General features: G+C 36.1%; 1 protein-coding gene across 1 annotated transcript in view; it reads right to left on the bottom strand.

The window, feature by feature from the left end:
- Positions 1–1,731: 1,731 nt before the first annotated feature.
- Positions 1,732–26,655, bottom strand: part of TNFRSF11B (TNF receptor superfamily member 11b) — a 43,029-nt gene continuing 18,105 nt past the window's right edge. Inside the window, exons 2-5 of the mRNA XM_001380950.4 lie at positions 14,385–14,754; positions 7,302–7,493; positions 5,220–5,444; positions 1,732–2,927 (exon numbers count right to left, since the gene is read on the bottom strand). Coding sequence (XP_001380987.1) covers positions 2,539–2,927; positions 5,220–5,444; positions 7,302–7,493; positions 14,385–14,754 — 1,176 coding nt within the window. The 3' untranslated portion in view covers positions 1,732–2,538. The remainder of the gene's footprint in view (positions 2,928–5,219; positions 5,445–7,301; positions 7,494–14,384; positions 14,755–26,655) is intronic.

Raw genomic sequence — 26,655 nt, 5'->3', positions numbered from 1 at the left:
TCGTCAAACATTCATCATATCTGTAATCTCAAGGATTTGGGAATTCTCACCAGTAAGAAAGATCAAAACCTCTGTTTGCCCCAGTGAGTTGGTAGCCTTGTTTCCTCTCTCCCACAATTATGAGGGTATAAGTGGGGTTTTCTCACTCTTAGCTGCCTATCTGTCATCAATATATTGGTTGCAGAAGACTGAGGCATCACTAGAAAAGAATCTATCTTTTGTTCTGTATCACTTCTAGTTTGCTTATCAGAGCTGGTATTCCAATAAACATTGGAGAAACTGGTCAATTGTTTCTGAGAGAAAAAGTGTTAATTTTAAGAACTTGGAAAATGGAAATGAAGTGTCTCAGGGAGAAGCATGAAGTATAATTAATGTAAATAAGCATCTTGCTGTGTTTTTGTTGATCAGTGAGGAATAATGATTCTCAATTATTTTATTGTAATAAACTACAAACTCAATTTCCTCTCTTCAATTCCACCTCTTGAAATCTCTGGTTTCCTTTAAGATTCAACTTTAGTTCCATCTTCTGCATAATGCCTTTGTTGATCCTTTCAACTCATACTGACCAGTGTCACCAGATTGAGGAGAACATGTTGAGGTTTAAGATATAAGAAGACAGAAAAGACAGGAGAAACATGTGTTATAGAAGGGCTTTGAATGCCAAATGGGGCTTTTTTGTAATTGTTCCTGGAGGCAATAGGGGACCACACAAGTTTATTGGAGTAGGTGACATGGTTATACCTGCAGTTTAGGAAAATCATTTTAGTTACCAAAAGGAATATGAGATTAATGAGTCAGAGGAGTAGACCATGAACATTTCCTCAACTGAAAATGAAACTGAGGAGCTGCTAAATAATTTTATTTTTAAATGTTTATTGGAATGAATTAGTTTCCCAGTTCTCCTACTTCTCTCAAGAAGGAATATCAAGGAGACAATTCTAGTCAGCTCTAGAAATTGAGAACCAAAACAATCTCTTCTGATTTAATTTAGCATTGTAAATTTAATATAATGTACTATAATCAGAAAATAACTAAGGAGTTGAACATGAGTTAGATTCATAGGTTTATCATGTTAGCTGTTCGATCTACAGGAAATTTGTTTAGGAACCTCAATTTCATTTTTGAGAGAGAGAGAGAGAGAGAGAGAGAGAGAGAGAGAGAGAGAGAGAGAGAGAGAGAAAGAGAGAGAGAGAGAGAGAGAGAGAGAGAGAGAGAGAGAGAGAGAGAGAGAGAGAGAGAGAGAGAGAGAATTGTTTTGTAGAGGTGGAGAATTTGGTCTGTTGATCTCCTTCTGGTTGATCATTTTGTCATTCATTTTGGTGTAACAGGAGTTCCAAAAGGAAACAGAAAGCTAAATAAGAGAAGAGCTAGCCTATTAGTTGAGTCCTATCCATTTACTCATGAACCTTTTCCATCCTAGATCCTCTTTCAAGTATTACAGTGTCTGCCATTCTTACCTTCCAGGTTCTAAATATTTTGATCTCATCTTCTCATTTTTTTTGTGAGTAAAGGGCTTTTTGTTTTTATCTCTCAATATTTGTAGTTTCTGTGGAGTGGTCATATTTACATGTTTTGCTGGAATTATAGGTTGTTATTAATACTATGCACTGTCTAGACTCTGGTCTCTTAAGCAGGGAAAGGTAAGAGATGGGAAGCACAGAAAGTAAAGGGAGCACAAATCCCAAAATGCCATTTTCAGATAGAAACAATAAAAAGTAAAACATTGAAAAGTCTGTTGAAAAAAAATTTAATGGTGATTTATAAAGTAAAATCATAAAATCTTTTAAATAAGATACATTCACTTTCTCAGAGCAGATAATTTACATATCACACATTTTCCCCACATTAAAAATTCAGCTAAATTATACCTTTTTTCTAACCAAAGATATTATAGCTTATACAGTGAAAATTACATTATAAACAACACTCCTGGAAGGGAGAATGGCAGGGCCTATTAGGAAATGCTACATAGTCTCCATTGGAAAAAATATATATTTTATCACTTTCATTTGTCATAATATAAACAGAATATAAATTTCTCTTTCTAAAATTAAGTCTTATACAATTTCCATTTTAAGATGATAAATATGTACAAACCTCCTATCTGAATGAATATAAATAGCAAATACTGCATTAGTGTTATCAACATGTTTGGAGCTTTTACATAAAATGACCCTTGAATAAAAGCATCCAGGATTGCTGAACACTCCAAGTTCTCCCAGTTAAACATTCCTATACATAGTAAGGCATGATGAAATAAAAACTTTTTTCCATCTGGGTTACTGTTTCCAGTTGAGTTACTTCTAGCAGTAAAGATAGTCAGTAGATACTGAACCAGATCTCAGTTTGGTTTGTATTGAACTTTTGGGGTGTACGGTCTCTTGCACATCACCAGAGCAGTCACTTAATTACTGTTTGGTCACAAATTGGTCCAAAACAACAGGATGGACTGCGCCCTCCATGTGCCTCACTGAAGAGACTGAGCATGTTCCATCATCTCTCAGCTTGCTCAACCTCTGCCCCAACGGTCTTGGCTGGTTATAAGCAGCTGATTTTACCTGACTGGACTTGGTTCCCTATCATTTCTAGAAATAGCTTCTGGTATAATCTGTACATTGTAAAACTGTGCAGAAATTTGACTGTCTTCCTCAGGCTCTGAAGGACCACTTTGGGAAAGTGGTATGTTTTTAAGTGTTTTAGTCCATGTGCCAAACCCTTCAGAGTATCTTGATCACCATTTTTTATTCTCCACAGGTTAAGCAGCTTTAGGACCTGATCAGTCGATTTGCATAACTTCATAGTTTTTTCGATGTCTTCCAATCCTACTTTCTTCCCTGGTAAACTTTCCATCAGACTACGGAGCTGTTCCAGGGTAAGGTTCAAGAACCCGATGTGTTTCACTACACTGTTCTCACAAAGGTCAATATCTGTAATTAAAAATCAGAAAGAGATGCTATTATGAGTTATTCCCCTGATAGTCCCTTAAGCCTCTACATATGTGATGATACTGTTTTGAGGATACGTAAGTGATTTCTTAAGTAGATGCTGTTATATAGTTAAAAACATTTTTAAGAGAAACCAGTACCTTAAATCTGAATGAAAAGTAAAATCATAATGGAATTACATCAATAAATAGTCATTTATGTTATTTAGAATTCACTGACTGCTGGGTTGTTTGGAGGGGGAGGATAGATATATTATTGCTATCATATCACCAATGATCTGATAATGCCACAATCTATAGAATCCAATACTGAAAAACTAAACATGGTTCTGAAAATCAATAGTCCCCAGATGCAGGAGCACCATCATCAGTGAGTATAAATTTGATGGATTTATACAAACTAAAAACAATAACAATTTCGATCAATAGGCAGTGTACGACTCAAGAGTGGTCAAGTTAATGTTTTCCAATTCTCCTTAATTGTTAATATGTTCTAATCAAAATTAATTTCTGTGGTATCAAGTAGATCTTTAATAAATACATAATCTCGTGAGAGCTCCATAGCAAGAATAACCTCTGAAAACATATGAAGAAATAATCACACAAATGTCCATGATAAAGAGAAGATAGCAAAGATGAACTATGATGTAAGGACAGGGTAGAAAAGCTGCCCTATTTAAATAGTACACTGCCTTTTCAGTTTTTTTTGGTGGGGGGGAATTGTCCTTTGAAAAAGAACTCCTAGTCACCCTCCTCTATCTTCACAAGAAATTTTCCCTCTGCAAAGAATTGAAGTAACCAGCTGTTGGGATGTCTGAGACCTCTACACTAAGAAAGAAACTATCTTTAGGGCATTTTTTTCCTAATAAAATAAATGAATTGTCTATAGACAAAGTATATTCAGAAAACTTTTTACTGATTTTTCTTTTTCAAAATGGATGCCAAATATCCACTGTTCTAGACAATTAATTTTCTCTTTTTATCTGTGTCCCAAGACCTTGAACTCACTTTCACTTTAATTTGACTTTTCCCCTTGGTTCACTGATTACAAAAAAGATTTTTGATTTTATTTTGTTTTTTTTCTAGCATGAACAAAGGAAAAAGAAAGTTTCTCTAGGACTATTTTAAAATCTCTTAAATGGTTTATGAATACCTGATTTTAAAAGAATCCTCTTCATAGAATCATTAATATAAAACAGTAAAGGACTTTCATCATCAATTATATGAGTCATATGTGTGAATCACTATTTATACCTCCTTCCTTTTACAGATGAAGAAACTGAGGCTTTGAGATATTAAGAGACTTGCTCAGGGTCACAAAGCTGTTAAGTATTTGAGAAGGGATTTAAACCTAAGTAGTCTTCACTCAACATCACTACTGCCTCATTTGAACCCCAATTATCCTTGCTCTCATTCTGCTGACAAAATTACAGCAAATTGCAGCCATGGCATTGAGCTCTGAAATTTAACTGAAGGAATTTTAACTTTGGATATTGCCCCATTAATTCTCACAATATAAAATCTTAAAATGGTTTCTTGAAAAACAGGTTTCATTATGGGGATTAATGAGAGGATGCCCATAAACTTTGCCTGACAAATGTGAGGTGCTTCATCAGATAAATACAGCATATGTCCTTGATTTAAGTGGAAACTGAGGCCCATAGTAGTTAAATGACTTTTGTTTGCTGGCCAAATTAGAAACCTAGTAAGAAGAAAAACTCCAGGTGTAGGAGGCAGGACCTGTGATCTATTTGGGCCTTACCAGATTGGAAGTTGCCTTTGTTTACATTGTACAGATGTTACCTTACACTATACCTCTGGGCAGCTAGGTGTTGTAGTAGTCAGAGTGCTGGACCTGGAGCCAGGAGGACCTCAGTTCAAATCCATCCCCTGACTTACTAGCTGAGGGACCCTAGGAAAATTGCTTAATTCTATTTGTCTCAGTTTTCTTCTCTGTAAAATAAGTTGGAGATGGAAATGGCAAAGCACTCTAGCACAATTGAGTCAGAAAAGACTAAAACCATTGAACATCAAATATATATATATATTTGGTTTCCAAAAGAAGCCCCAGGAAAATGAGTGAATCTATTTGTTTTTGGTAGGAGTAGCATCTTACATCATAGTAGCATATTGGTATTTTTTGGAACTTGGAAAGGATTCAAGATGGAGGATCATCAACTCTATACTATTTAACAGGGAAATGGATAATTTCTCATTTCCCAATAAATATATTCCTCTTTGATCCCTGCTTGAATCCTGGTTTGGGATACCATACCTTGAATAATCTTCTTGACCATACCCTGGTCTTTGTTTTGATGCTTCCATAACTTGAGCAGCTGGAAAGTTTGCTCCTGAGAGCTATGTCTTCTTTTAATTCTTTCTATCATTTCTGCATTCACCTTGGTTCCAGGCAAGCTGTCCACCAGAACACTGAGCCAATTAGGGGTAAACTTTGTAGGAAAAGCAAACCTGAAGAAAGCCTCCTCACACAGGGTGACATCTAAGTGGGACAAAAGAGGAAAAATATTATTAAAATGATCTTAGACACCTTGATTCTTGAGGAACTATTGATTTCAAAAGACTTCAGTTTCCTGTGACTGGCTGTGTCAAAAATCATTTATATATAACCATTCTTTTTGTTGGAATTTCTTGTATAGTGCCAGCCTGGGTAGAACTGTGTTAGTAGAATATAAGCTCCTTGAGAGAAGATTCTGTGTCACTTATGTCCTTGAACAGAGCGGACAAAATTGCTTGTTGAAGTGAATCAAAATTTTAAGTTTTCTAGGGCATTTAATATTATTTTAACTCAGTTAATTTAGAAGAATGATAATATCAACATGACTAAATCTTTGCCTCAAACTATTTTTCTAATTTAATTTAAATAACTAAATTCAATTAATGCTTATCTAGTATCCACAGGGTACTTCAGAATCAGGGGATGAAACAGATAGTCTCCACTCCTAAGAAAATTACAACGTGACTTAGAAAAAGCATATCAAGGTCCCAAATGATCTATGTACAGAAATACATATCATGTAAAGGACAAGTAGAAGGATCTTTTCTGAAGATGTGTCCATATTTTATTTATCTGCAGTATATTCTTTTCATTTTCCTAAAAGAATTAGTTTTAGAAGGAATATGTTTCATCATCTGATATATGGACCTCCTAAGCCTGGTTCTGAGTTGACCTGGGGCAAAAAATTTAGGTGAGGAACAGTTAAAAATCTAGAATGTGGGTCATGATAGGATGCAAAGGTCTCACCAACTCAAAATTAATTCTGATATGATATATAAGATGATCAAGGGAGGGGGCAGCTTAGGATGCACTGAACCTAGAGGCAGAAAGACCAGAGTTCACATTTGACCTCAGATGTTAGCAGTGTGAGACCCTGGGCAAGTCATTCAACCTCTACCTTCATAAAACTGGAGAAGCAAATAGCCAACTACTTCAGTATCTTTGACAAAAAAAACCCTATGGACAATATTTTTAAAAGATGAGATCCATGGGATCATGAAGGTGTGCCAGATATGATTGAATGGCTGACTGACAACAACAAAATCAAGGCATAATGAATCAATGCATAAGTGCTCTATTCGTATCTCTCCAATGTTAAGGGATAAAGAAGTCCACCAACACACTAGGTGGGCTGTCATACAGGATTTGGGGGATTATATGCATAGAATGGGAAAGTGTGAGTGAATTGGTTGGTATCTTCATGAATGATATAATAGATCCATCAAAAACTGACGACCGACTTACTAAGTGAATTATCAGAAACACATGAAAGATCTTATGATTTAGATGTTAATGATATGTGAGCCTCTTAGGCTATGACAAATTATAATTTTTTCATTAGATGACCATTTCATTTGTTAGTATCTGAAATTATGCATTAGTTGAAAGTGATAATATGACCTCTCTTTAAAAAATATTCCACCATTCTAACTTTTTTCATATTTGAATAGTTCATACACACTTCTCCTTCTTCCTTTCCTTCCCACCTCCAAGGAATGATATCTAATTTTAGGGTATAAAAGCAGAGGAATTGGACCAAACTAAGGTGGAAAAACAACTTCAACCAGAAAATAATGCATTAGACAATAGGAATTTTTAAAGTATTCTTATTAAATTGGAGATGGGGACAGGAAAGATAATAGCCATAGCAACAACCTTCAGGAATAAGTGTTAAATAAACTGGGGCCAGATTAAATGAAAAGTATTAAATGAGTCATGATCAACCAAGACTTGAGGAAGAAAAAAAATGGCTGAAGGAGCAGAGAGAAAGAGGTTTTAAGGCAAGCCTTGTCACACAAAATGCTGCCACTCCATCAGATTGTTTTTTTGGAACATAATTACCTATTCCACATTTTTGAGTTCCTTCTGTATTTCCAGAACAGAGATTGTCATGAGTTGCATTTCCTTTCGATGCCATTCGGAGACCAAGGGCACTGCAATTTGTGTGTTTCCTGCATGGTGCTTTAGAGGAAGTCTCATTTGAGAAAAATCCATCTGGGCACCTTTTGCAAATGGTATTTCGCTCTGGGGTTCCTTCAGGAAAGATAACATCCAGTTTAGCACTTCAGTGTCAAAGACTCTCACAGCAGGCATGGCATTAGGATGGTTCTGAAAAACCTGCTAAAAGTATTCCCGAAAGTCCTCCCCACCACTGTATATACCACATAATCTTTTACAATGACTTTCTGTTTTCACTTATACCACAGACAGAATGGTCAAGAAAGAGCAAATATCAACTGTGTCCTTTAAGCTATTGTTCTAGAAAAATCATGGACTCTGGTGGAAAATAATTTCTGTTTGTTGTTTTCTCATTCCAAGGAATGAATGTAATCTAAATGTCATGCCTTTAAATTCTAATTAGCCTCAGTGATGTTCTTTCTTGCCTTGAACATCAGCATATCCACTGACTAATAAATGTGCTAACCTCATGAAGTAAAAATTTACGATGTTATAATAAACTGCAGAACAAAGGAAGGGAACTTGAGCTGCCTCCAAAATGCTAACCTGTCATTGAGGAAGATAATAGATGTTAGATGAGATCCTATTTTGTTTTAGCTGTTGTGTTCAAGGGAACGAACAGTCATTATAACTTAGAGGAAGTGTGATTTCATGGGCATTCCTCTGTACTCTGGGAAGAAATTTGATATGTTTGGAGAAAACATTAATAAGAAGAACTTGAACCAGCCAACAAATAAAAATGTTATTCAAATAAATAATGTCAATACTCTCTTTTATGCATGAATATGCTACATGCTGCACGATATATTTGCATATGAAAATATCTCCATCTAGCGTGGGCTAGCTGTACTTTTAAAGCAATATTTATAAGAATGGATCATTCAAATGAATATTTTCAACTTATTCATTCTTTAATCAAGAGAGATTTACTAAGGTCATGGAACTGTGGGAGGTGAGGGAGGGGGCAGATATGAAAACAGAACTAAATAACCCCCTACCCTCAGAATCATATATTCTACTGCTTTCTATTCCATGCACAGTGGTAAAGGAAATACAAAATGTATTCAAAGTAGGAGCAACTAGGTGGTGCAGAAGATAGAACAACCATCCTGAGTCAGGAAGACATCCTTCTGGGTTCAAATCTGTCTCAGACACTTACTAGTTGTGTGACCCTAAAGAAGTTACTTAATCCTGTTTGCCTCAGTTTCCTCATTTGTAAAATTAACTAGAAAAGGAAATGTATATCACACCAGTGTCTGTACCAAGAGAATCCAAAATGGGGTCATGAAGAGTCATATGTCTGAAAAATAATAACTATTCCAAGTAAGTACAAAGTAATTTTGGTTCCTGGGAACAAAAATTGGGAAGAGGAGGGCATTAAGAAAGACTAATATAAAGGCAGTGGTGAAGGTAACAGTACTAGAAACTGGAGACATCCTGTAGAAAGGTAAGGAATGATATAGTCAACCTTTACCTAGTCAACAACTTATGAGTAAACTTAGAAAACTAGAACCCATAGATAATTCTCAAGCCTCATTTCAATAGCCATTTCAATCTCCAGTCCCTCATTTCCCTCTAGCCAAAATAAGTAGCAAAAATGACTTTTTTCATGAGCATATCCAGTCTAAATCCATAATTTTACAAATTAGGAAACTGAGGTCCAAAGAACTGGATTGCCCCAAATCAGGTAGGAAGCAATAGAAATGGGATTTTAATTTTCATCCTCTGAGCCTAAGGCCAGTATTCTTTCTACTGTCTTGCCACCATTTCTTCCTGTACTGAGCTTCTCTCTCTTTTTTGCTTCCTTGCTAATGGAAATAATCATGAGCAGTGACATGGAGGAAACAAATGGAGAGAAGCCAAACACCTGGATAGTGAGTTCCTGCCAGATGACTGTAAGCAATTGTGCTGAAACCCTGTTAGGACACTGTCTGTGGGTCCATGCTAGGGGATTCTCTTTAGGCAGAAACCATGGCATAACTAGGTAGGTTGATTGGTACTATAATTCAATTTCACAATTATTTGATAAGTACAAGTCATTTAGTACACAAAAATAAACTAAAAAAAGACCCTGGAATAACTGTAACTACTAAGTACTCTTGAATACAATCTAATATATATATATATATATAACACATATATCAAACTCATATCAAATTTGACCACATCGTGAGACGTCTCATTGTAAACCTTTAAGCACTATATAAATATGAATTTTTACATGAAAGTTCCAATATATTTCCTATCACACCAGTAGTTTCTCAGGATACTAGTGGCAAGTCTTTCTTTGTCATCTACTACATGTTATACAATGCTAACTACTAGAAATATGTAAATAGGGAGAACTGTGTAATTCTTTTCCCAGTTAAAGATAGCTAGGTGACAAATATTGAAAGCTCTGGGTCTGTGGTCAGGAAAACCTGATCTGAAATCCAGTCTTAGATAATAACTGGGCTGCCTTGGTAAGTCACTTAATCTCTATTTGCCTCAATTTCCTCATTTATAAAATGAAATAATAATAACACCTACCTCCCAGGGTTATTATTGTAAAGTGCTTAGCCCAGTGCCTGTGATAAGCACTATATAAGTGTGAGCAATTATTATTAATTTGAGAGAGAGAATTTGTAAGATCACAGAAGATCCTACATACCAGCTGTTCTTCAATATATACACATGGTCTTGGTCTTTCCTTTTTAAATTTTATTTCTTTTTAAAAAGACCTATGATTTCATCAGTATGGTGAACTTCACATGAAGAACTTTTATTTTGCCAAAATAGAACACCACCTGCTCTGTTATTAATAGTCTCTAAGAGCCATGTGGAGGATGAAGAAAAGTCAAGAGACTTGCTTATGGGCATATAGTCAGTATGGCAGGAGGAGGAATTGAATCCAGTAGTTCCTCACTCCAAGGCTAGCCTCCCACAAAGTAGCCTATTGTCTTTTTGCTTTATATCTAGTGAGTTTTTATAACTTGGGTGAAGATAAAGTAGCAATGGAAATGCCTTTAAGCGAAGTTCTAGAATCTTCCTAATGACCTCCTATTCTTCCCTCAATATTTCTTCTAGGTAGTATGATCACCAAGCAATGAGAAAGTTTATTTTAGACTTAGAAAAATAGAGACAGTGTGGCCTAGTGAACAGATTATCAAAGGGCTATAATTTTACTGCAGAAATATCCAATATAATTTCATTTTAGACATTATTACACAACTTTGGACAGGATGGTAATGTCTCAGAGTCAGGAATCTAACCAATCCAAGCCATTTATTAAGTGCCTTCCAGGTTCTGTGTCTGACATGAAGAAGAAAAAAAAGCAAAACTCTCAGTACTCAAGGAGCTCAGACTCTATTGAATTATAACATATGCAAAGCAGATAAGTACCATTATCTCTTCCACATTGTGGGGCGGGGTGCTTTAGTGATCTTGAAAATACAAGTAAAATTTTTTGGACCTCCCTTCACACCAGAAAAGAAGTCAGAACTTTTTCTTTTATGGGGAACTTATAGTACCATATTATAAATTTTGCATTATGTACAAATTCCTGAGTTTTTAAAATTTTTCTATGTCGTCTGGCTTTTACATATCATCTGTGGTTTCCACAAAACTGCAAAATGAAAAAAAAATCCCATTTGTCAACCCGCATTACATCAAAAACAAAAAGGCAAGTCACAATGTGGTTGTATATGCATTATAACTTGAGAAAGTAGGAGAAATCTTGAAAATTAAAGGGATCAGGAAAAGATTTGAGATGGTCTATGACATGGATAATCAGAGATGCCAACAGGAAGAAGTGTCTGGAAGTCCTGAGTTCCAAAAAGCACAATGATACCCACTAACTCTGTGACCCTTGGGAAATGATTTAAACTCTCTTTGTGTTCAGGCAACTCTCTAGGAATAAACTACTAAGTTATAGATTGTTGGTTGAAAGAGTTGTTGGTGGAATCAATGTTGGTGGAAAGGGTTTCCACAGAGGAGGTACAGCATCTTTCTAATATTCTTGTGTAAACTGAAGTAATAGCCCCTATTTCCTAACCTTGGGTGAGTGGAAATACAAAGCATAATACTGAGCATCACCAACATGATGCAGGATTAGGCCTGCAGTACAGCTGGAGGTTGCCCCTATGCTGGTCTAAGAAGTTCCATGTGGCTTAGAAGTATAGTAGGGTCAGAAGAAGCAAACAAGACTTAGACGCATTTCATTGAAAATAGGATGAGGGGAATTCATGTTTTGGAAACTGGCATCCCATACATATCCTTCCTTCTGCTTATTTTGGAAAACATTTTTCAATAGAGAGGACAGCTTGTGTGTTCAGGGAAAGGAAAGAGTGGAAGACAGAAGTAAATAAGGCCTTCTGTGGTGGGGCTAAATAGAATGGCTGTCTTTGTCCAGAGAATTCTGGCTTGACATTTCTCTTTGCAAACATGGTTTCATGCTTCCTTCAAGGAGGTCTCTTCTTCCCAGCTTCATTATTCTAGAAAGGTCTTCAACAAAATTTAAAGTGTCCATTCCAGAGAGATTTGAGTCAATACAAGTCCTCCCTCAAGTGTTCTGAAGAAACTCACTTTAGAGCCTTCCTTATAGAGAGTGACACACACAGAAAGACTGACAGAGAGAGAAAGTGAGACAGATAGAGACACACAGAGAGATAGATAGAAAGAGACAGAGACAGAGAGAGAGAAGCAAAGACATAGATGTGTGTGTGTATATATATATATATATATATATATAAAGAGAGAGAGAGAGAGAGAGAGAGAGAGAGAGAGAGAGAGAGAGAGAGAGAGAGAGAGAGAGAGAGAGAGAGAGAGAGAGAGAGAGAGAAACAGACAGGAAGAGAGCCTGGGGGGGGGGGGAGAAAAAACAGAGAGATTGAGACAAAGAGAGGAGAAAAAAGACACAGAAATAAAAAGGGATAGAGAGGAAAGAAAGATGATGGTGAGAGTGGTGATGATGATAATGAAGATGAGAATGATGACAATCAATTGTCATATGTTTTGGAAAAGGAAATATTTTTCAGAAATGGGTTGAATGACATAGCCACTGAGGTGGTGGTACCTCCCAACTTTGAAGTTCTGTGATTCTTGTAGTGATTCTATAGGTAGAAAAGAAGCAAAGGCAGATAGGTGGCATGGTAAATAGATAAGACACTAGAATCAGGAAGAAATCAATTCAAATCCTGTTTCAGGCACTTATAAACTTTGTGCCCCTGAATAAATCACTTAACTTCTCTCAGGTTTAGTTTGTTAATCTCTAAAATGGGTATCATAATAACACCTACCCCACTTAGCTGACGAATAAGATTTAATACAAAGTATTCCAAAAGTCTTTGAGTATTTTAAGCTATTAAAGTTAAGACTTTTTAAGCTTTAATAACTGCATGAAGGCTTTTAGAATTCTTTAGCTAACTACACAGATATCCACATCTATACATTTATCACTGGTTTAAACTTAAACACTATTTAAATACTAGTTGTTATAGTGAAATGCATGTGAAAACCCCAAGTTCTTGACCAAGTACTACAGCTTCATCACAAATTCTATAGTAAAATTTTACAGGCAGAAATGTTTAGATATTGTCTGTCTTACCCTCTCATTTTTACTTAGCGGCTATGTAATCTTGGGCAAGACCCTTAAACTTTATTCACTTTAGTTGGTCCAGATCATTTCCAAGAGCAAACTTAGTTTTAAAATACTATGATTCTCTGAAATATTCCAAAATTTTCTCATATATATATATATATATATATATACTATGTTGAAGTTTTATAAATGCGATAAGAGAAAAGTCAAATTGTATCTTAAGATTCCAAAGGTTCTGACTGAATTGTATTCTCCAAATGTAGGGAAAAGGGAATAAAGTTAATTGATGTAGGGAACTCCTATTTCTATTTGAGTTTGCTACCATTGGACTAGAGTGATTCAATAACCTGTCTGGGGAACCTATCCAGTGAGTGTCAGGGACAGTTCTTGATCCTGTCTTCCTGTCTTCAAGAACAATTCTCTAACCATTTACCTCATCACTTTTTAAAAAATGAGGAGACTAGCCTTTTGTCTGGGGCAGCTAGGTGGTACATTGGAATAGAGTGCCAAACTTCTTCCTGAGTTCAAATCTGGCCACAGATACTTACTAGTTGTGTGAACCAGGGCAAGTCACTGAACCCTATTTGCCTCAGTTCCCTCATCTGTAAAATGAGCTGGAGAAGGAAATGGCAAACTACTGCAGTATCATGGCCAAGAAAGCCCAAAAGGGGTCACAAAGAGAAGGGCATGGCTGAAATGACTACAACAATAACCTTTTGTTAATAGATGAACAGTTATGCTTCACTTTAACAAGTTGTTTCATCTAAAATGAAGAATAAAGCCATTGAAGATACATTGCTCTAGCCTTTATCCTTCCCAGACACTCAACACATTTGAATTCCCTGCCAAAGAAAGAGCCGGCTTTCTTTATAATAATAAAAATATGCACTCCCAAACGGCTCTCATATTTTTGACATAATTAATTATAACTGTGCATTGTTACAGCTCTAGTGCCTCATTAATATTGGTATAATTACTCTCTTGGTATCAATTAACATTTCTGATGTTTGTCAAAAAGCACTGTAGCTTGAAGCAGCCAGCTTCGAAATGAAAAACGGAGTATTTATCAGGTATAAACAGTGTAACCCAGAGTAGGCTCTTTTGAAAAAAGGGCAATCCATCATGTTTCTCATTAGAGGGCAATTTGCTACATTTGAGACTTGTCACTAAATTGCATTTTAGTACCAAAGGATTCCTTGGAGAGTAGCTCTTTTGGCAAGAGTCCATGGAAGAGGTATAGCCTGAGAAGCTTCTTTCATTGCCTTCGGAGTTTGTTATCCTGTAATGTCATCAGAACAAGTTTGTTTCTTTATCTGTCAGTCTGGCGACTCTCCTGTGCTATGTATAACACTAATTAATTTTGCTTGGGATGGAAATCAGCCACCTACCTGCTTGTACTACACCGAATCCTGGGGGACAGCTGGTGTGCCTTAGACAAAACTCCAACTCCAGATACCGTCCTTCCATACATTCACACACACGGTTGTGTGTGCTATTACACTCCTGTTTCACATGCTGCAGCTCTTTGCACACTCCACTGCAGTATAAACACTCCTCACTAAAATGCCAGCTCTCAGTATAGTAGTGATGAGGGCAGGGCTCACACTGGGTCCTTCTCCTTGTTGTACAGTGTTGCTTTAAGTAAGTGCCTGGGGGGCATTGGTCACACAACAGCTGGCGAGATGTTTCTGGGTCATAATGAAGGTATTTTGGAGGAAAGGTTTCCTGTGTGGTCCACTTAACTGAGATGTCCAAGAACTAAAAAAAGGGAAGGAAATAGATGGAATTAAGCATCAAGGTCTGATTTTCTCTCTGTATCAGCATCAGCGTTTTCAAAAGGCATTCCCTTTATCAAAGTTTCCACCTAAACATAGTGCCTAGCTCAATATGTCAAGGGTCTAGGATTTCCTTGGGATCAAAAGTAGAGAATGGACCTCAGAAGACAGTCCCCTCATTTTACAGATAAGGAAAATGAGATCCCATGGAGTTTAAGTAACAAACAAAATCAGATTAGTAAACATCAGAGCTAGGATTTGAACCCAGGTCTTCTGACTCCCAAACCAATGCTTTTCCCACACTTCCACTTTGTCTCTCCAAGACTATAAAATAGTTTTGCTCTATCACTTGATTTTCGTCATGAATTTCTGTGACTTAGAAAATTGATCACATGGTGGCCAACCATTGGTTGATGAGCTTTTCCAAAGTGGGTCAAGATTGTTCTCCAACAAGAGATATGAGTTTGTAGCTGGGCTTGTACCTAAAATCTGTCCAGCTGAGAAGGACCTGCCAAGAACTCTATTTCAACTGGTATGACCTTTGAGAATGAAAGGTCACCTCTTACCATAATGAGGTATATAGATGGCAGAGTGGATTGTATGTTAGACTTGGAAATGAGGAATTTGGGATTTAAATGCTGCCTTAGCTGTTCCCTGAGCAATGTTAGAGAAGCCATTTAATTTTCCCTATCATCAGTTTCCTCATTTGTAAAAATAGGATAATAACAGCACCTACTTCAGCCAAAACATTGACTTTACCCAATATATAGAGAACATATAGACACCAGAAATAGAAAGACCACTATAAAAAGGCATTTGCTTCCAGGTCTGGCTCTGCCCCTAATTCATGGTATAACCTTGGACAGGTCAATTGCCCATTTAGTCCTTCATTTTCTCATCTAGAAAATAAATAGTTTGGCTTAGGTGATTGTTAAGGAACCCTCTAATTTCTATAGCCTAGATTTTGATTTCAACCGAAACAAAGAGTTAAGTAAATTAGTATTTGTATGGTATATAAACAATGGTACAGCTGAATTTAGGGGTAGAGAATAAAGTTAGAGTTGGGGAGGAAGTATAAAGAGTTAGTATCTTACACCGAATTGTTTGGACTGAATACAACCATGGTGGGTGGGGGAAGAGATATTTGTTAAAGTCTACTGTGTTCTATACTGGGGTTACAAAGATAAGTAAGAAACAGTTCTAACATCTACCTAAGGGGAGAGACAGAGACAGAGACAGAGACAGACAAAAGAGAGCAGTAGAGAGGAAAGAAGAAGAAACAATGTTGACACATAAATAAATTTCAAGTATATATAAAGTAATTTCAAGAAGAAAGGACACTAATAACTGGTGGGACTAAAAGAAATTTGCTACAAAATAATGGCACATCTAGATTGTTTTTTGACAGGAGCTACAGATTTTAAGAGTCTGTGTTAAGGAGAGAGTGACCATCTATTCAAAGACATGAAAGTGGGAGATGGAATGTCTTATAGTTGAGTCAAGTCAAGAAGTATTTATTAAGCATGTGCTATTTTACAGGAACTGGGCTGAGAGCTGATGCTACCAACAAATACAAAACACAATCCCTATTCTCAAGGAGCTCACAGTCTAAAGACTTCAAATTTGCAGCAGCACATAATTGAGTGATAGCAGTGATGGAAGAAGCTGAGTTGTGAGAAAAAGGAGTTTGTTTACGTGATAAGGAAAATGTGGAAGTTCAAGAGAGAAGGAAGATGATGTCAAATGCAACTTCCTGTGAATAACAACAATTTTACCCAGTCAGTTTGATGTACATTAGAAAATAAACTGAAGAACCAGTTTTGAACCAGGAAACACACTTTTTGGTCATTCTTATCCAAGAGTTTTCAAGGAAGCATTGGTGTTATTATCTATTCAAATGATAGGACATGGGTATTTTGGTTAAAGTCACCAATATTATTTTCAAGCTGCAGGGAGGTAAAGGGCTGCAATACATCATTACTTTTTCTAGCCCCATATACTGGTTTGCTAAATTCTTGAAATCTCATGAAACTTACTATAGCCAAAGACAGAGAAAGAGCACTGCCTTGAGTTTGGATGAAAAGTATTAATGATGTGTTCATAAACATGCAGATGTCTCCATCAGAGTAACTTCATTCTCTTCTTCCTGGAAGACCGCAGGCTTTGGAATTCCAAGAAGATGAAAAGTTGGCATTTCTTGGAAAGGGTTTCTTGTTATTTCCTCTATTTGACATTTGCAAACTGTTATTCATAGAACTCTGCATCAACTGTGATTATTATGACCACCTTTCCATCAGAACCTTGGACTCTGCCCCAGAACCCATCTATATTGTTAGACCACCTCTTTCCTATATATTTTTTTTCCTTCTACTACTCTTTAAGGCTATTTCCATACCATAGTGCCATATTTTTATCCTCACCTCTTTCCAGTTCTCCTCTATGTATTTTCTACCACCGTTAGAATGTAAGCTCCTTGAGGGCAAGAAATTTCTTGCTTGCTTATATTTATGTCCTCAATGTATAGTGAATAATATACCAAGTAAGCAAGTAAATGCTTAATAAATGCTCCATCATCTGTTTCTCTCACTCTCTCCCTGCCTCTGTCTGTCTGGATGTCTATCTCACATGGCCTCATGTATAGAAGTGAGCCCAAGTTCTAAAAGAGGATGCAGAAGAGTTAAACTCTTAAGCAAGTCTTACTGATCTCACAAAGCTTCAGGTATAGGTCTGGCAGTAGACCATATGTTCAAGGAATAGCCCAAGTTTGGAAACATCATTTCAAGGTTGCATGTGGGGTGAAAATGTTTTTATTCACAATGACTTTTTGTGGATTTTTATCTATTTATCATACAGAACACTATCTTCTGTCTCTGCTTTTGCTCTGGCTACCCCCCCCCCATCTTTCAAAAATATTCCTTTTTAAAGATGAAGCTTAAGCACTATCTTCTGTATAGATGGAACCTTTCCTAAACATTGGTACAGTACCTTAAGAGTAGAGGATTATTATAGAAAAATTATCTCATTTTATCTTCACAGCATCCCTAAGAAATAGGTGCTATTGTTTATTATTTTCCTCCCTATTACTAAGTGCTCTTCTTTCCATACTACTCTATTTAACTATTTTTGTGTTTATTCATTTTATATTGATTTTATGTGGGTTTACATGTGTACTTTATATATCTATATACATATAAAGATATACCTCATTAGGATGTAAGTTTATTGTAGCTAGGGATTGTTTCTTGTGTACTTAGCACCAAACATATAGCTTGGTAAGTAGTAGGGCTTGATAATGGTTTCTCAATCACTGTCTGGGAAGTTATGATCTATATTATTTGAATATTGAACGATGGGGAGAGGACAACATAGAATAGGTAATCAGACAGAGGATTGAACTAAAGAAGATTGAATTATCCCCCAGACATTGCTTGGAACTTGCCATAGGGAGTTTTCTGTTTCTTATTGATATTTTCTTTTCATGTGTAGAGATATCCTGAGTCATTAGAGAATTCATATTTGAAAAACTATCAGAATTTCCTTAAATAATAATTTTATATAAAGGTCTTTACTATGTCACTTGGGTCAGAGTACTAAAACACAGTATCAAAAGCCTGGTTTGTTCTCAGTTCTGACTTTGGGATAAGTTATTTAAACATTCGGCTGAGAAGGGAAAGAAAATAATAATAATTCTAATTTCTTTAGCGTCATTTGTAAGCCACAACTGAACCTTAAGTTCTAAAATGAGGGAAAAGTACCATATCAAGTTGTCACTCTAACAGAACACCAATCAATCCAGCCAATAAACACTATACAATCTTTTATTGTTCATCAATGGAAGTGAAGTGTAGCTTGGGGAATGTGGTATGGCAGAATTGCAATTGGACTGGCCTAGGGTTTTTTCTGTTTGTGCAGTTTTTTCAAGCTAGGGTTTCTACCTAATTCACGAGTGAGGGAAAAAAGGGATGAGTCCTGGGACTGTCTTAGAATTTTCCATTAACTCAGGGGAAGCTACTTTAGGGAACTAGAAGTTAAGGGTATGGAAGGAGCAGCTATAGTTCTTCTGGTTATATTAGGACTTCTTAGAACCAATTTTAATCTTTTAGGAGACCTTATATAGTCATCACAACTACCATCTTCTTATTCTAAGGTGCTACCTTCACTCAGAATAAATCCTTTAAACTCACTGAAAGCTGGGGAAGACCCAAAGAATGTTTAGCATCCTGTCTAGCTGGTCACCTGGAATGCAATTTGGAATTTGGCTCTTGGTCAATTGGACATATATTGGGACATTCTATTGCCCATTTTGTCACTTTTAAATGGATTTTTATGCTCCTAAAAGGAGGCAGCCTGAGTGCAACTTAAAAAGTTGCAGCTGAACACAGAGGGAAGGTAATGATCATTTAATTAAGTGCCTACTGTGTGTCAGGCACTATGCTAAGCAATTTACAATTATCTCTTTTGATTCTCACAACAACCTTGGGAGGCAGGTGTTATTATCCCACTTTTCAACTAAAGAAACTGAGGCAGGGGGAGGTTAAGTGATTTGCCCAATGTCACAAAGCCAGTAAGTATCAGAGACAAAATTTGAACTCAGATTTTTCTGACTGCAGGCCCAGGGCTTTATCCACTGCGCCACTTAGCTGCTTCTAATTGTACCATGAGTTTAAGACAAACCATTAAAATCAAAAAAGGGTAATGAGAGGGGACAATTATGAGACCTTCCTAAAGTTTACAATTGGTTATGAGAGTTCCTGACCAAACTAGAATTATCATTGCTTCTTCCTCACCTTTCACTTCCTGTTCCTTGAGATATCTTCCCCTGAGCCAATCAAAAGACCTAAGGGGCTCTCAAGACAGATACAAAATGAATGAGAAACATTTTTATCCTGTTATCTTTTTATTACCTAGGAAGCTGAAATAGATAGGATCTCTATTTTTTCCCACTCCCCAGTATTTTTCCTTTATAAAAGGAGGGGTAGAAAAGAGATGAGGGGTTATATTTTGCCCATACCCTCCTTAACAGTTAAAGGGTAGGGCCCACTGAATCTCCATGTTCCTCACCAGATGGTAATGTTTAAGTGCAATCTGTCACTTTCTGTAGATTCTATAAACCTTGCTATTACAAGGATTTAGCCTATGTAATTGAACATTGTTAAGGACTCTGGAAATCATATTAAGAAGCTAGGTATCAATCAACCTCCTCTACTGGGAGGCTCAGAAAGCCCCATGACAGTAGTCTAAATATTTTAAATGATTATAACTTTGAGTTAGTTTGCAATTGTGTTAGGAAAGAATTTTTCAAGACAACTCTATGGAATTATATATAAAGGCAGTCTCAGCAAATTAGCACACTGGCTGATAACATTTTACAATCATTCTTTTAATATATTATACCCAAACTATGCTATAATGTACCAAACCATCACAATTCCCCTCACCATTTGTCAATTTGCCCAAAATAAAGTGTCCTAGTTCTCTCTTCCTCATTCATTAAGTTTTTGGGAAAAAAAATCAGTCCATACTCATTGCATCTATTACTACCACTAATTACCTAGGCTCTTTTGATCTGTTTTCCATTCTCCCTGCTCAATTTTAACCTCTCTCTAGGGAATGAGGATCTATTATTTACCAAATCCACCAGCCTCTTTTCCAACTAAAGTTCCTTAATCTTTCTCTATTTAACACTATTTAATTAACACTATTGATCAGATAGCTCATCTTGATATGTTTATTTCTCTTGTCTTCCATTATAAAGCTTCATCTTCATTTCTTTATATCTTTAACTGATTCATTTTTTCCTTCAGTGGCTCCCCACTCTTCTCTAATCTAAATATGGAGTCTGGTTCTAGACCATCTTATCTTCTCTTAGTTTTATAAAACTCATCTATTCTCACAACTTTCCTTATGGTCTCTTTTCAAATGATTCCCAAGTCTGTATCTCTAAAGGTAGCTTCTCTCATGCATTCTAGTTTCCTCTCCTAGATCTGTTTTCACCATTCCTTTTTTTTTAACCCTTACCTTCTGTCTTAGAATCAATTTGATTCGAGGGCAAAAGAGTGATAAAGGCTAGACAATAGGGGTTAAGTGATTTGCCCAGGATCACACAACTAGGAAGTGTCTGAGGCTAGATTTGAACCTAGGACCTCTCATCTCTATGCCTGACTCTCAAGCCACTAAGCCACCTAGCTGTCCCCTTCACCATTCTTCAAAGTTCAAATCAGGTAAAATTTCCACTATGAAGTTGTTTCTAATTGAAATCACACATCAGGCTATTCTGGTTGACTTCTTCCATGCATTGAATCAGCTTATAGTTTATAGTATTAACTATTTGTCAAGACTGGACTGACTTAGATTACTTACAAAGACAATATGCAATAACCACAGTGGGATCTTATATTTTCTGTATATTTTATTTGAGTGGAGTGTTAAAGTGTTAAAGGCCTTTATAATGAGTGAAAAACCTCACTACTTCTTCCAGTATTCTTATTGCTGATGTTCTTGATGCGCACCTGTAGCTTATTCTAACAAAATTTTATATATCCTGTATTAGGAAAGTAAGCCCAGAGACTGACCTTTTTAACAAGGAGAGAGAGCCTAGTAATAAGATGTAAGAATTTCCCCCCATCTTTGATATCTTCATTCCCTTCATCTATACAGAAAGCTCATGCTTTAATCTATTTTAACCATTGTATCCCCATCTGGCATGGACTTCCTTTGTGAATGTTTGGTCTAATTCAGCTGCTTTTCCTTTTTTTCTACCCTCTCAATAAGCACATACAGGACTGGACTGCGTTGTTTGAATCCAAGTGTGATGGTGAAAACATTTTTATTATCGAAATATTTGAAGATATTTTCTATCATTTGTCTTTCTAATGTACAGTCTGATATCTATCACTACTTAGCAAATCAATCAAATGTTTACTGGTTAAGGTAGTTTTCAGGTTCTTTTGATTTCCTCAGGAAATGATATGTATGAATTACTTGATATGTATGAATTAAATTTTTGTATAGAATTACTATAGCCAATCTGTTAATGTCTTTCCATCCATCGATATTTTAGTTTGGTACATCAATGACTTTAAATAGATACAAGTTGTAATTGCATTCCATATTTGTTTCTTTTTTTTGGTCAGAAACTTTATATTAATTTAATCTTTGTCTTAAGAAATTCATCATAGTCTGACATAACATGGATTGCTTAGGAGTGATTCCCACAACAGTAACATTCCCTGCCCATAAAAGAACAAAACAATTTCTTTTTTGCGATGTTATTCAGTGTCTTCAACATCTAATTAATACTTTATGCTTTTTTCTCAAAGAATATATATTTGATATTTATCCATGACACTACTGCAATGTCTACAGACCATTGATCTCTCTTGTTCCTTGTTCTTGAACCATAATTACCTGAATATTTTCTCCAGCATATTCTTTTCAATGTTCTGGTCAATTCCCACCTTTTTATTGAATTTGTCAACATAATCATCATTATCACTCATAATAAAATGATAGTTAATACTTGTATAAAACTTTTAAAGTTTTCAAATTTTAAATACATTGTTTCATTTGACCCTCATAAAAATCCTCTGAGATGGATGCATTATTTTTCCCATTTTAATAGATGAGGAAGTCAACTGGGAGCTTATGTGACATGCTTGGAGTTACATAACTAATGAGTGTCTGAGGAAAGATCTGAAAATCAAAGCACATTTTGCTATATTTTGGAGTATCTTACTGAAATCTTCATAGAATTTCTCAACCTCTATATTGTGAACATGAACTGAAAATGTTTTCATGATGCTCTGCGTTTTTTGGGTTAAAATACTTAGCCCAAGCACTATAATATGAGATGACTCAATGCCCCATGAAATGATCTTGCTTGTATTTAATACAGGACAAAGCTATTTCTATCAATAGCTTTCTCTGTCTTTTCAAAGATAACCTATAACCCTGCCACATCCCGTTTGGAATTGCAACTGTCTTCTGTTTTCTTATTTTGTTTACCAAAGATTGGTATGATTCAGTTCCTCCAGTAGTTTGCTCATTCACTGATCACTGGAAAGGGATCACACACTTACAAGTACCAATTATGTCAATATTTGTAGATAGCCTAAACATTGTTTGGGGCAGCTAGGTGGTATAGTATATAGAGTCCTGGATTTGAAGTCAAGAAGACTCATCTCTCTGAATTCAAATCCAGTCTTGGACAGTTCAGTTCCTAGTTGTGTTGCCATAGGCAAGTCACTTAACTTGGCTTACCTCACTTTTTTCACCTGTAAAAATGAGCTAGAGAAGTAAAAGGCAAAGTCCTGCATTATCTTGGCCAAGAAACCCCAAAAGGGGTCACAAAGAGTTGGACATGACTGAAAATGACTGAATGACAACAAAAATTGTTTGATTCTTAGTCTTCTCTGCCTCCTTATCTTCTGCCACGATTGCTGAAGACCTGGAAGTGGGATTGCATGGTGCTTAAGGTCATCCTAATGGTTGAGATGGAGACAGATGGACAGACAGATGACAGATGGATAAATAGACGTATGGATAGATAGAAAAAATATATGTACCTATGTATATGTGTGTCTGTCTGTCTATCAACATATCTGATTATCTATCTATTGATATGTGTACAAACAAATGCACATATATTGTTCATACTGTGCTAGCCTAGCCTTTGAAAACCCATGGCAGCTTTTGTGTTCCAATGGAGCATCAGACTACAACTTTGAAGAGGATTTGGGCACAGAGAGCATAAAACATTTTAATTGCCTGAATGGAATGAACTGCCCCCGCATCCTCTTTTTGAACTTAATGTCATGTTTTCATAGGGCCAATTCAATCTACATAACATTTATTTGTCATCAATTAGTGATGTTGGTCAGGAATACACCTACATATTTTAAAAATATCAGTTAGTGTTGGATAGATTATAAATTGAGTTTCTGTTCTTGATTTCAAAATTTTCCACTTTAGTAAAAAGACAGAACACCATGTGGTTAAAATTACACATTTGAGTCTCTATCTCTGGTTAGCCGAGATACCCACACAGAATTTCTGTGAATAGAACCAGTGAGAGTCTAAAAGAGGATGGAAAAAAAAAAGATTAATACAGCCTTTTATCTCAATTCTCTATTGCTCTCTTTCAAGTTTCCTTCCAGGATTCTTCTCTTTCTCTCCATAGAAGCACTAGGCACAAATACTAAAGCTACCTTTGTTCTAATACAATTATATATTGGAAATTGACACAAGGTGATTTAGTAGCTTCCCTAGAAATGCAATTAAAATGATGCTATGAAACAGATAATCTGTGTACTTTTCATTTATACACTGCTTTTAAAACCAGATTTGAAGATTGAATGAGATTTTTAAGTACAAAATATGTTCCCTCAAATCCCCTTAATTAGATTAGATCATAGGATCAAAATTCTGAAACTGGAAGGGACCTTAGAGGCCACATAGTTAGATCTTCCTCATTGTACAGTGGAGGAAACTGAGGTTCATGGAGTTTTAGTGATATGCCCCAAGCACTACAGACAGTAGGCACCAGTCAAGGTTGCTGAATTAAAGTCCTATGAATCCATCCAGTGCTCTTTCTGTTTTATGAAACTACCTTCTATTTTGTAAGCTCTTCAAAGGCAGGAACCATATCTTATTTATTTTTTATTCCCCTCTGCCTCAGTATCTAACACAGGGTTTTACATATAGCATGTGCTTATAAGTGTTTGTCAAATTAAAACACACATTCTCCCAAGAGCTAAAACACTTACAACCTATATCCTTTCTGCTTTCTGTTATTTTTACCTTCTGAGGTATATTGTCCTTTATTCATTATGTTTGTTCTACCATTACTTATACTTAAAAAAGAGGTCTTAAAGTGTGGGTTGGACTTGTCACTCTTCTGCTTAGTAAACTTCAAAAGCTCCCTATAGCCTATGGTATAAAATATAAACTTCTCTAATTAGTATTTGGGAAGCTAGGTAAATACAATGGATAGAAAACTAGTTCCCTGGAGTCAGAAAGACCTGAGTTAAAATCTGGCCTCAGACACTTACTAGCTGTGTGACCCTGGGTAAGTCACTTAATCATGTTTGCCTTAATTTCTTCATTTATAAATGAGCTGGAGAAGGAAACAGCAAACCATTCCAGGGTCTTTGCCAAGAAAATCCCAAAAGAGATCATATGAAGAGTCAGGTCTGAAGAAAAAAAAACAACTAAACAACAAAATAATTAGCATTTAAAATATTTCACAATTTAGTTTCTATATTTTCCTAGACGTCTTTCATACTATGTCCTCTCACACAGTCAATGTTTCAGTCAAAGTGGTTTAGTGCCAAGGATGCCCTCCTGGTCTGTTTTAGTGCTAATGCCCTCCTAATATTATTTCCACTTTCTCCCTGTATTTATTTGAACATAGTTGTTTTAATGTAATCTCCCCCATATCAAACTCAAATAGAAATAGTGGGATATATTGCCTTAGAAAACCACAAATTAACATTATCTATGCTGAATTATATTTTTATTTATTTTGTTAAACATCTCCTGTTTGGATGGATGTTTTGCATCCCAAGTTTGTTATCTCTCCCATTAGACCATGAGCATCTTGAGAGTAGATACTGTTTTTGCCTTTCCTTATATCCCCTTCACTTAGCACAATGCCTGAAATTTGGTAGGTGCTTAATCAGTGTTTATCTACTTGATTTATTTATGGTCTCTTCCTTCTGGCTTATACTCTAAGCAGTTCTAAGTTTTACTATGGGACCACTTTGAACTAAAATTCATTTTTGTTATCTGCAAAGTGAGGAGGCAGGACTACATTCTTCCTAAAGCATCTTCTAGCTCACCCATTCTGTTTCCATAATGGTCCACATGGTCAATAATACTTTGGTCTATTTCTTCCACTCTCTGCCATTTCCCTACACCTATCTTTTGATCTTTGTGACCCTTTCTTTATAACCAGTTGAAAGATCATGTGATTAGGAAGCATGGAGAGATGACTTGGGAAGGTAAATGAAAATCAGCCTTTGCCTTGATCAGAAAACAATACATAATCTTTCAGGCAAGCACAAATTTCAGGGCACTTTATCTTGTTGTAAAATCTTCCTTTTCAACTCTAGCCTTCACTCATCTTCTGAGCATCTTTGGACTGCTGTAGTGTCTTCAACAAGTCTAGTCTGTACCACATCATTTAGCTTTCTATCATACATTATCTTGCAGTCCAATTATTTTGAGTGTGTTAATGCTGACAATTCAATTGTAAGCACCTTGAAGTCAAGACTCTACATTTCTCTGCCTTTTCTGTAATCTTCACAACACTCAAGACGGGGCTGGGTAAGTGCTTCATAAACATTTATTGATTAATGAGTTATCTCAAACCCTTAAGGTACTGACTAAGCAGACATTGATCAATCACAAAACAATAGGGTAAGAGCTGAAAGGGATCTCTGAAACCACCTAGCACAGGGGCTTGACCTGAGGTCCTCAAACTTTTTTCCATGTCTGAATTTCAGTATAATTAGTTTTCATTGGAATCATGTGAATTTTATTTTATACAGTTTAAAAAATAGTCTGAGAAGGGGTCGATAGGCTTTACCAATTGTCAAAGGGGTTTGTGACATGAGAAAAAAAGGTTACCAATCCAAAATCTAATCCAAAACCTACAAATCAGTAAAGTAAGAAACCTGATGGCCCTAACCTATTGCAGCTTAGAAGTCCCAAGTCCAAGGATCCACCATTCTTAGCATTTTTATTAGTAGGGATTCTAGACCACAGCAGGCTTACTCTAATTCCTAAGGGACTTATTACATACTCCAAGGATTTTCTCATCTAGATCAGTCAGAGGACCTGAGATGAAATCACAACTCTTTTATTTATTATGTGGGTGAATACT

Source organism: Monodelphis domestica, chromosome 3 (genome assembly GCF_027887165.1).
Source record: "Monodelphis domestica isolate mMonDom1 chromosome 3, mMonDom1.pri, whole genome shotgun sequence".
Taxonomy (NCBI): Eukaryota; Metazoa; Chordata; class Mammalia; order Didelphimorphia; family Didelphidae; genus Monodelphis; species Monodelphis domestica.
Note: the sequence above shows the minus strand (reverse complement) of the source record. Positions and strands in the feature narration are given on the sequence as shown.